General features: G+C 51.2%; 2 protein-coding genes across 2 annotated transcripts in view; one reads left to right on the top strand and one right to left on the bottom strand.

The window, feature by feature from the left end:
* Positions 1 to 4,185, top strand: part of STYX (serine/threonine/tyrosine interacting protein) — a 5,375-nt gene extending 1,190 nt beyond the window's left edge. The window contains exons 3-10 of the mRNA XM_010141193.1: positions 309 to 406; positions 870 to 930; positions 1,640 to 1,676; positions 2,111 to 2,150; positions 2,235 to 2,285; positions 2,667 to 2,739; positions 3,258 to 3,351; positions 3,688 to 4,185. Coding sequence (XP_010139495.1) covers positions 309 to 406; positions 870 to 930; positions 1,640 to 1,676; positions 2,111 to 2,150; positions 2,235 to 2,285; positions 2,667 to 2,739; positions 3,258 to 3,351; positions 3,688 to 3,761 — 528 coding nt within the window. The 3' untranslated portion in view covers positions 3,762 to 4,185. The remainder of the gene's footprint in view (positions 1 to 308; positions 407 to 869; positions 931 to 1,639; positions 1,677 to 2,110; positions 2,151 to 2,234; positions 2,286 to 2,666; positions 2,740 to 3,257; positions 3,352 to 3,687) is intronic.
* Positions 4,186 to 7,670: 3,485 nt separating this feature from the next.
* On the bottom strand, positions 7,671 to 10,168 carry GNPNAT1 (glucosamine-phosphate N-acetyltransferase 1). The gene is made up of 5 exons (XM_010141192.1): positions 9,997 to 10,168; positions 9,102 to 9,164; positions 8,411 to 8,538; positions 7,898 to 7,959; positions 7,671 to 7,818 (listed from the first exon to the last, which is right to left on the bottom strand). The coding sequence occupies exons 1-5, from the start codon at positions 10,166 to 10,168 to the stop codon at positions 7,671 to 7,673; spliced, it is 573 nt and encodes a 190-aa protein (XP_010139494.1).
* Positions 10,169 to 10,375: the final 207 nt, after the last annotated feature.

Raw genomic sequence — 10,375 nt, 5'->3', positions numbered from 1 at the left:
TGTAGGGACTTGTTTGGGGAAATGTGGAAGGTGGGCAGAGACAAACAAGTCCACTGAATGCCGCCTTTACTGCCGGTTCTCTCTGTCACCACCAGGAATGTTTTTGCAGCTCCAAATGGTTCTGTTTTGTTGTCTCGAAAGGCAGAATTTCTCACGCTGTGCTTTGAATAATAGAAAAGCAGCTCTGATTTTCCTTGAGGAGGTGTTCTAGCCCGATCGTGTAGTTAAAGTATGGCCTTTTATCACTGTGTAATAGATGGATGCTGTCATTTAAGACCCAAAACCCCTTGTTTTTCCTTTGTCCACAGCTACCTACCCTTCAGAAACATGGAATAACCCATGTAATATGCATACGGCAAAACATCGAAGCAAATTTTATTAAACCAAACTTCCAACAGTTATTTAGGTGAGAAACCATCGAGGTTTTTTATCTTTTCTATGTGTGTTCTCTCCAAATACTTTCACACTGTCAAAACCATTTGTAAAATGTGCTGGGGTGTAGAAAGAGAGACTCTTTAGATCCAACCCGTGAGGTTTTTTCGTCCTGCTAAGCTCTAGAGACAGACAAGTCAGCAAATAAGGAGTGTCTTAGTTGGCAGGAACTGTCCTCACTTGTACAGCTTAGCTCGGAGTCCAGCTTGTCCTGCTCATAAGACGTTAAATGTTGGAGAAGGTTTCTCATCAGGGCAGCTCCAGAGGTTGCTTGATTGGAGAAGCTCTGGAGCTCAGACCAGAAAATCAAGCCGGAAGGGTAGCGCTGGCTTCCTTGAGTAGGTTTGAGTGTTGTCGTGGGGTTGAGTCAGCGGAACGCGTACCAGTGGCAGCAACTCGGCGTTCGCCTGTACTCACAGCACCTCCGTTCCCTGCAGGTATTTAGTCTTGGATATCGCAGATAATCCCGTGGAGAACATAATACGATTTTTCCCGATGGTAAGTGTGGGTTCGTCCGAATGGATCGGGAGGGGCGGTGTCCAGTACGAGTTCTCTGCGTTGTTCCCCTTTGGGATAGCCAGCCTGAGGCGCCTGGAAGGGCTGCCAGCTCTTCAGCCACCGCGTTATTGCCACTTCAGTAAGCACAATTAACTCCTTGTTACAAGTGCGGAAACTGAGGCAGAGCTGTGAGAGCTGTATCCTATTATGGTCTCATAAAGAATTAAAAATAAAGGCAAAAAGAAACCGGGTCGTGGGAGAAAGCTGGAGAACTCGGCCTGTAGGAGACTTATTATTTGAGCCCAGGAGTATTTACATTCGGTTGCACCAAACACTAAAATTCAACAGAAAATAGTAACTAATTGGTGTAACTGGGTTTGCAGCATCTTGAAAGATGTTTCTGGTGGAGGAATTAAAGAGTAACTCTGAGTTAAACAGTACCCATTAACGCTGACCTTTGGAAGCAGAATAAACCCGCGGGTTTGAGCTACGTTTTATCTCTTCATTTTAGCGTAGTCAGAAGCCTGACAGTTTTATGGACAGAAGGAATAATAATGCCCAGCTGAAGCCATGTCCTAGTCTGCACGGACAGAGCGCACTATCGTCACCGCACACAACGAGCGACACAAAAATTCCATCCAATTGCAATGCCAGACTCACACCTAAATAATCTGAAATTTGTCTTGTCATTTTCTTGTTCTCTTTTTAGACTAAAGAATTTATTGATGGAAGTTTACAAAGTGGAGGTAAAATCGTATTAATTTATTTCCTTTAGAACTACCGTAGTGGAACGTGTTAGAGGCTCTTGAGTATGAGGCTTGCTTGAATTTGGGGTCTTATTGTGCTTGACTTGAACTGCATCATCAAGTTCAAAGCAAAATCTTCCTTTTGCCTCTGACTGGAAACAAACCCTCTGGGTTTTAGGGGTGTTTTCACTTTAAACACAACTGTGTTCTGTGCATGAGGCTTTTTTTTTTTGTCCCCTCTCTCATGTAGAGCCTTAAAGCTGCGCTGTGGTCCTGGAGTGCAGATCCTGCTCCTCGGAGGAGCAGGAATCCCGGTGTCTGTATCCCAGGGCAGCAGGGACAGAGTGTAGTTAGTCACCTGGAGCAAAGTGACACCACCTCTTGTTCTTAGGACAGCAGTGATTGGTTTTTCTTGTCTTTTTTTGCCTTCTCAGGAAAAGTTCTTGTCCATGGAAATGCAGGGATTTCTCGAAGGTAGGAAACCATCCGTCCTGCTCATTTATTTCTTTTTAAACCATGGAAATATATTTTACTGGTATTTTTGTTGTTTCTTTTCAGCGCTGCCTTAGTTATTGCGTACATAATGGAAACGTTTGGGGTGAAGTACAGGTAAGAGCAGAGCGTGGCCACGCACTTCACCTTCGCGGTTCACTTCCGTCCCGTATGAAGAAGTAGGGACCTGCTGCTGCTGGGAGCAGGATACCAGCCCCCACAGCTGGGCGCTGCACTGGAAAACTGCCGGAGAGGCTCCGGGAGGCTGCTGAAGTCGCGTGTTGAGAACAGGCGGCAAGCTGAGGGCAGGCAAATGGTATTTGACAGCTACCGCTTCCCTTCTGCCCAGCCACTTCCAGGGACACCAACAGCTCTGAGGAACGCCCGGAGGCTGTGTGTTTCCAAGCAGCTGCCGATCAGGGGAAGACTCCTCAAACTACAGAGGCTTTTGCTGTGGCCTGTTTTCCACTGAAGTATTTTCTCTCTTTTTCCTTCAAGGGACGCATTTACTTACGTTCAAGAAAGAAGATTCTGTATTAATCCTAATGCTGGATTTGTCCATCAACTTCAGGTACTCTCGTCCTTAAAGTCATTTCTTCTCATCCTTTACATTTTCTTTTGCTCTGTCTTCATGATGGTTTTTGTCATTCACATCAAAGCCTCTGAGAACTCTCCTCCTCTAAAATCTCTGCCTTACTGTAAGATACTCCCTGCCCCATCCCGGTGAACTCCAGATAAGTCCTTCTCACCTTCACCGTGAGGGTGGGCAGAGCCTGGCCCAGGCTGCCCCGAGAGGTGGCAGCAGCCCCATCGCTGGCCCCATGGCAGGTCGGGTTGGCCCTTGGGGCTCTGAGCCCCCTGCTCTGGGGGCAGATGGCCCTGCTCCCTGCAGGGGCTTGGGCTGGGTGAGCTTGGAAGGTCGGGTTGGCCCTTGGTGCTCTGAGCCCCCTGCTCTGGGTGCAGATGTCCCTGCTCCCTGCAGGGGGTTGCGCTGGGTGAGCTCGGAAGGTCCCTCCCCAACCAGCCTGAGATCCTTACACAGCGTTAAGCTAAATTAATTGCACTGTGTATTGGGAAACTTTTTTTCAGGAATATGAAGCCATCTATCTAGCGAAACTAACCATCCAGATGATGTCACCACTGCAGCTGGAGAGATCCCTCTCAGTTCCACCCGGTACTACAGGTCAGAAGCTTCTCCTGTTGCATGTCTTCCCGGGTGTCATGAGAGGACTTTGGCCCTCCTGAAGTAAACCTCCAGCAGCAACTGGATCTTTTGGGGAGGGGGTGGCTGTAAAAAATGTCCTTTGAGTCATCTGGAGCTGTGCCAGTACGAACCCCGGCGAGAGGTCAGTGAACCTGGGGCTGGGGGAGCGCAACAAATGGTGAGTTCTAGGAAACTTCTCTTCCACGCAGAGAAGCATGAGGGAAGAGAAGTGCTGCCAGCAACCGGCTGAGTGTTTTCCCAGGGTGGAGGCCCAGATCTCTTCTGACTCATCCTCCTGCCTCTCGCCTTTTGCAGGAAGTTTGAAGCGAGTGCACGAGGAGGATGAAGACCTCGGAACCATGCAGGTGGCAGCGGCTCAGAACGGATGATACCCGAGGACAAGCACTGGTTGTACTGCGAACTCCCGCCGAGGAAGGCGAAGAAAACGGGGGGAAAAGGAACGAGTAACGCAAAGCGGCGAACACACACACAGCTTCTTTTCAACTACATGTTGCTTTCAGACCTACATCTGCCTCCGCAACACACTAAGCATCGTTTTTAAGATGTCGGACTTCTTGAATGACTAGATGGCACTGATTGTTTTACTCCTTTTTTACACTTTACAGTTTTATTCTAAACCAAGAGTTTTGGACTTGCAAAGAGGTATTACTGCAATAATGCACTTTTCATACTTGAAATTTCTTTATTTGTATGATATAAAGTTATTACTTTAAACAAAATGCAAGCGGGGGGGATTTGTTTATAAAGTTATTTGTGTAATTTATAACAAGAGACTTTAGTAAAGAAAAAGTTTGCTAAAACTCACCTCGTTCTCAGTGTGTATTATGGTCGTGCTGGTATGAACGTGGTCAATGACCACCAGGTCCTGTGCCCTGCTACCGGCATCGAGCAACACCGCTGATCTAACCGGTGCAGAACTCTTCACCTCGTTATAAAACCTCACTTTTTAGCAGTAAAAAAGCTGCTTGTAACATTAGTTCCAGGTTGATTTAAGTTGAACAAGCCGGAAGGGACCGTCTGTCTAGGGGAACAGTGCATCTTCGTGCTGGTGTTGAAGGAGCAGTTCCCTCTGTAACAGACAACAGTTGCATCATTGCAGGTAAAAATGGGGCTGGTGTTTGCGAACGGGGACCTAAAGGATCTACCTCAAGACATGGATCGAAACAGCAAAACCAGTTTGGACTGGGGTGGGAGCTCTTCCCATGTGCCTTTTGCTGGCGGATCGTCCGTCAGCTTGTTTGTTTTCTCGGAGCCTGTTTACTTTGTAGGAGTTTCTGCCTGGCTCTGTGTGTTCAAGGCGAGTGTCACCACGCCTGAGACTCGCTGAGCTTCGCTTAGACGCTGATCTCTGCCTTGTCCCGCAGCTCCTGGGCAGGGTCGCTCCGGGGCAGCCCCTCCAGAGCAGCTCTCAGCCTCTCTCAGGGCCCTTACAGAGTTCACAGATCCGGGGTCAAAGTGTGCTGCTCGGACAGGTGCTGGTGACAGCGGAGGAGGAAATCCTGCTGCAGCAGGTCAGGGCTTGTAGCTGAGCCACGATGCCAGGGAGAGGCTTTATGCCCCAACGACCTCCTGCGGAAAGTGACAGCCCTGGAGTGCTGCGCATGGGGAGCGTTCACAGCCTCCGCGGAGCTGAACCAGACACCCGTCAGGAAAAACCTTTAGGAAACGTATGATGCTTTAGTGAGGAAACTCAGCTTGAAAAGAGGAAGGGGGACTGCTGCCTCCTGAAGAGCTACGATGGGTTGGTGTTGAGGTGGCCGGCCAAGCGTCCCGCGCTGGTTTTGCACTTGTGGAGTTTATTAACTAACTGACTGCACGTAAAAGAATCTTCTGGGGCTGTTGGGAAATACGCCCTCGGATGTTCCACAGCTTGGAGGGCTGCAGCGGGGCTCGCGGACATGTTCTTCCTCTCCAGCTCACCAAATGCTGGCAGCAGCGAGCACTTGATGAAACAAGGGTGGGAACCAGAGCAACCGCATGAAATTGCGTTCCAGTTCCGCTCCCCTGGGAGGGAGCCGAGATGAAACACAGCTGGAAGAACGCTCCCCATTCCTCTGACTGCCCTCTGCCAGCCAGGCTTGTTCATGTCTGCTCTGGCTCTGTTACCTCACCGGGCTCCTGGGCCCTCCCTGGGGATGCTGCTTCACAGACTAACAAGCCTCATGACTAATGATTTTCCACCAATCTTCTTTTTTTCATGCCGTTACTGATGCCTCCTCCAGTCATTCTGGTCTGCCTGCTGCCGTGCTGGTAACAGCCTCCTGGAGCCAAAGGGACTCTGCGATTAGTTTTCCTCTCAGATTAGTTTTCCTAAGCCTTTTATTTAAAACTTCTTGACATCTGTCTCGTTCACTTTACCGCCAGTACGTATTTCAGTTACCGTCGTCTGCTTCCTGGGGTTAAACCAGAGCAGGGAATTGGCCTTGGAGTGTCTGTCAGTAGAGGTTGATTTTTCTCCCTTCCTCCGGTCCAGACACGAAGCTGCAGGACCCAGATCTCTGGGGAATCCCCAGCTCTATGTTGAGGTGCTGCCAGTCCCTTTCCCCTCTTGGGAAGGAGCTGGAGCTCTCCTCTGCATGGGAGGTAACACCACACCTCTGGAGAAGCTGGTGGTTACGTGATGGTTGTTTTCTGACAGGTTCCCTGGGACTGGGAGATGCTCAAGAGCCAGTTGTACTGTACCAGGTGCCAGCACCTCTCAGCCCAGAGCTCTGTCACTGCTGGCTCCACAGGGATGCTGGGAATGTCACCTCAGGTACAGGATGAGCTCTTCAGCGCTAAAAGATGCTGAGCTGGATTCCACCCAGCAGCGGCACTGTCAGGCAGCCACAAACCCAAGCTCTCCACCCCATGCGTTTATTTTACGCCCACCTAAGCTGGGCTCACAACCACCTGCTCCTTACTTGTCCTCATCTTTTCATTAACTCTTGCTGAGGGCCTGGAGCTGCTGAGATCCATCAGCAGAGCCCAGCTCTCCCTCACGGGACAACACCCCTAGGGAATCGGGGTGTCTAGGCTGAACTCCAGGTCCGCCCAGCAGGAGGGGGCTTTAGGAACTGCTGCCTGGCTCGGGGATGTGCAGCTCCCAGCCTGGGCCATGCCCCAAAGGTACTGTCAGCAGGACAACAGGGACAGACAACACGCAAAGCAGAGCAGAGATGTTTGGCAGTCTTCATTTATTCTGCTTAAACAAAGATTTTTCTTAAAAAATAATCAATAAATAAACCAGACATCACCGAGGGAACACTGCATCGAGTGGAGTACCGTCGGGAACATTACACAGAAGCCCCACCACGGCGGAAAGGAGCTCTCCACACCACAAAGGTTTTGTAAGGCCTAATGTTCACAAACGAGACTGGCTGTTCCGTACGAGCCTTCGCCTCTTCATAACGCCCTGCTGAGGGACGGAGGGTTTGTCGCTCTCCTCGCACAAAATGCCGCTGCTGCAGCCGGGGCTTTGTAGGGGCTTTGCTTGCCAGCGCTGGCAAAAGTGCTAAAAATCACGTAGCCAATCTGAGAGCAAGAGGGATGCTCCAAAGCACCACCACTCCCTCGGGACCGGGACAAGGCATTTCTCTGCCGGAGGCATAAAACCGCAGTCGCCGTCTGGCCCTTGGAAGTTCCAGTATGGCGAGCTGGCAGGGGCCTGGATCCCTTCCTGCCCGCCCCAGTCACACCCAGCGAGTAGACCACAGCCCCACTGGGGACAGGGTGTCTTCTCCAACACTTTCCCAGTTACATTTGCCCTGTTGCAAATCATTGGGTTATTTTTTTTATATATATATATTCTCTTTTTTTTGTCAGAAAACAATTATCCTGAAAACAAAGTGATCAGCTAAAGTGCAGGACCCCTGCAGGGAGACATACTCATCCGCTTTCCCGAGCTCCGGCATCCTTCTGGGAAGCATCCCCTGAGCTGCACTCTGGCTACCAAGAAAAGAAGCGCAAACCTTTAGAAAAATACGATGCGAGAAAAAATTTGACATAAAAAATATAGACCTTTGGTTAAAAACCATCCCTTTAACAAGAGTCCTTTGTCACCCAGCTAGAACAAAAAAGCTTCGCTTTGAACAGCAGTAAAAATTAGTTCTAAGTGCTTAATTCCTAACCCCGAGGACCCTTCCGAAATGTCAGTGATTTCTTTTTTCCCAGGATTTACACATTTGATGTTCGTTATTTATAGGGATCGTTACATTTGCAGCAAGAAACTATATAAATTTTCCAACGAGAGGACGTTCGTAACAAGCTTCTCCACCAAGAGTCCTTACAAAAAGCTCTTAATTGAAGAACCGTTGAACCATGTAGTTTTCCTCAGACACCGAATAGCCAAACTTCTTGTAGAAATCCACGTTTTTCGGCAGACACTCGAGCGTGATTTTGTAACAGTTCAGTCTCTTACTGAGCAACGTCAGGGTGGACGTTAATCTGAAAAAGACAGAGAACCGGCGCTGGAACGACAGGGAAGGTGCCGAGCGTCGGCTGGCAAAGGCGGTGACATACTTACAGCTTGCCGAGCTGCTTCCCCCTGCACTCCCTGCTCACCACGACGTCTTCTATCCTGCCCCTCTGTGAAAACACCAGCGCGCGTCAGCGGAACAGATCACTCTGCTGTTACTCGCCCCACTGCTCTACAATTCACGCCGGGGTTTGCCGCTGTCTGTTTCGATATGAGGCGCTCGTGATGCCCCTTCCAAGCACCCCGCAGGAGCTGCCGGCCCGGCCTCTCCCCAGCTCCCCGTTTTCACACGTCTCACTGGGAGTCCTCAGCCATCTGCTCTGCCAGAACCACGGCTGGCTGGTTCAAAAGCTCGCTGGGAGGGAGCACGGGGCAGACGTCAAACTGCTCTTTCTCCCTAAGAGAAGCCAGAGCTTCCTTTTACTCTTTGGCTGAGCACCCAAGGACGGGAGATCTCTTTAAAATGCCTAAGGTGCTTCACCACTCACTAACCCACAAAAATAACATGCCCGGGGACAGGGCACAAGATCTTTTAACTCCTCGTTCTTCGACAGAACGTACCTTTGCACACGAGTGCGTGAATTTATGTTCTATCACCAGCGTTGCCGTAGCAACGATCTGCCCAAGATTCGTGTCTTCCACCACGGTAACGTAGTAATCCCCGGATCTCTTCATGTGCTCGAAGGTTTCTGCGGGCGCGGGCAGAGAGCGGGACAGTCTGCGTTAACCTCACACCGAACTGCTGGGAAGGCTGAGGCTCGCGAGAGATTCTGAACGCGGATCGCAACAATGACCCACCCAAGACCCCGGAACCCAGAAACCTCAGACCGAAGCAGGAAGAAGCAGAAATGAACCAAATTCCCTCTCCTCGGTGGCTGAGAGGAGCCTCCTCCCCCCGCGTTACAGATGGGCACCACCACAAAGGCGGCAGCACCTCCTCTGAGTTTTGCTGTCGAGCGATGACCAAAGGCCTCCCCCCCTCACCACCCACGCGGCGATAATTCACCCCAAACAAGCCACCCCCCTTCTGCCAGGGACCTAAAGCTCCGTCTCAAAAGCAAGAACACCACTGAGACCCAGCCCAGCCCTTCAGGATAGCTGCACCGAGGGCCAGAGGCTGCCTCGGGGGAGCTGAGCTAAGAAATCCCTCTGCAAGGGGCAGCGGGGAGCTCACACCCACGCGGCTTCGCTATCAGCATCAGCATCCTCTGGTTGCCTCTACAGAACCACCAAGAAATGAGGATGTACTCACTGATAAACTGCTCCGGGCTTGCAACTCCAGTTTCAGTCAGCTGACCCAGGACCTTAAAAAAGCCTGTTAGAAAAGAAGGGGGGTGGTGGTGTGTGAAACAACAACCCTCAGCGAGGGACAGCGACACACAGAGAGCTCCAGACAGCACAGAACGAGCCGACAGGGCTGCTGGAGCGGTACCATCCCCGCGGCACCAGGCGATCCAGGGTGTGAGAAAGCCTGAACTGGGCTGTAACCTTCACATCAAACTCCTGCCTCCAGCGACGCTGGGGGAGCAGCTCAAGCAAAGCGCAGCTTGGGAGCAGGAGGTGCCCGAAACCGCGAGACACTGAGGTGGGTGTTCAGAACCACCTTTTTGTCCACATTATGGGACTGACAAGGGCCCCGTGTGCTACCAGTGTGCTGGTTCACGTTATTTTAATATGAAAGAGAACAGGGTGAACAACTGTACTTCCCCTCCAAAGCTGTGGATTATTTGGAACATTTGACTCGAATTGCTTTTGAGGTTAAAAATAATTTGGAGGGTGACCCAACGTGGCACCACGTACTCAAATTCCTTAACGACAAAGCTAACCCAAATCAGAGAAAACAATTGTACGCTGAGGGTGGGCAGAGCCTGGCGCAGGCTGCCCCCAGAGGTGGCAGCAGCCCCATCGCTGGCCCCATGGCAGGTCAGGTTGGCCCTTGGGGCTCTGAGCCCCCTGCTCTGGGTGCAGATGTCCCTGCTCCCTGCAGGGGGTTGGGCTGGGTGAGCTCAGAAGGTCCCTTCAGCCCAAACCAGTCTGGGTTCTGTGATAACGAGCAATCCCAGCCTACTGAGAGGTCACGCAGAAATAGGTGTGATCGAGCTCCGTGCCCAGCCCTCCTCGGTGGCGATGGCTGAAGAGGATCCTACCTCGGTTTACATCGGCCGTGCAGAGCGGTCGCAGAACGAGGCCGTCTCCGGGCTCTACAGGAGAAATAGCAGGCGAAAACGTCGTCGTGTTCTCGCTCCAGTCAAGTTCGTGCAGAATACGTGGGTCAAACATTGGTGTGTCGTCAGGCATCACGGTGGCAACAGGCATCATGGCTGCAGCAGGGGCTCTGGAAGGGGACACCCGCGGGTGAGGAACAGTGCGGTCTGATTTTCATCTCTAACCCCTGGTTATATCGCACCACGTGACGTAAAAGCAAAGAACACAGCAACATGTGTCACCACAGCACGCAGTGGCACCTCTGTGCCCATCCGGGAGCGTCCCGCAGCGCTGTTTGCTCGCGGTGTTGACCCAAGCACC

This window comes from Buceros rhinoceros, unplaced genomic scaffold (genome assembly GCF_000710305.1).
Source record: "Buceros rhinoceros silvestris isolate BGI_N320 unplaced genomic scaffold, ASM71030v1 scaffold25918, whole genome shotgun sequence".
Lineage (NCBI taxonomy): Eukaryota > Metazoa > Chordata > Aves > Bucerotiformes > Bucerotidae > Buceros > Buceros rhinoceros.
This window is presented reverse-complemented; position numbering and strand designations above follow the sequence as displayed.

Coding starts and splice junctions, on each gene's coding strand:
- GNPNAT1 (XM_010141192.1), bottom strand. CDS start 10,168: ATGATGCCTGTTGCCACCGTGATGCCTGACGACACACCAATGTTTGAC. Junction 8,539..9,101: donor AAGCCCGGAGCAGTTTATCA/GTGAGTACATCC, acceptor CCGCGCCCGCAG/AAACCTTCGAGCACATGAAG. Junction 7,960..8,410: donor TCACGCACTCGTGTGCAAAG/GTACGTTCTGTC, acceptor GTGTTTTCACAG/AGGGGCAGGATAGAAGACGT.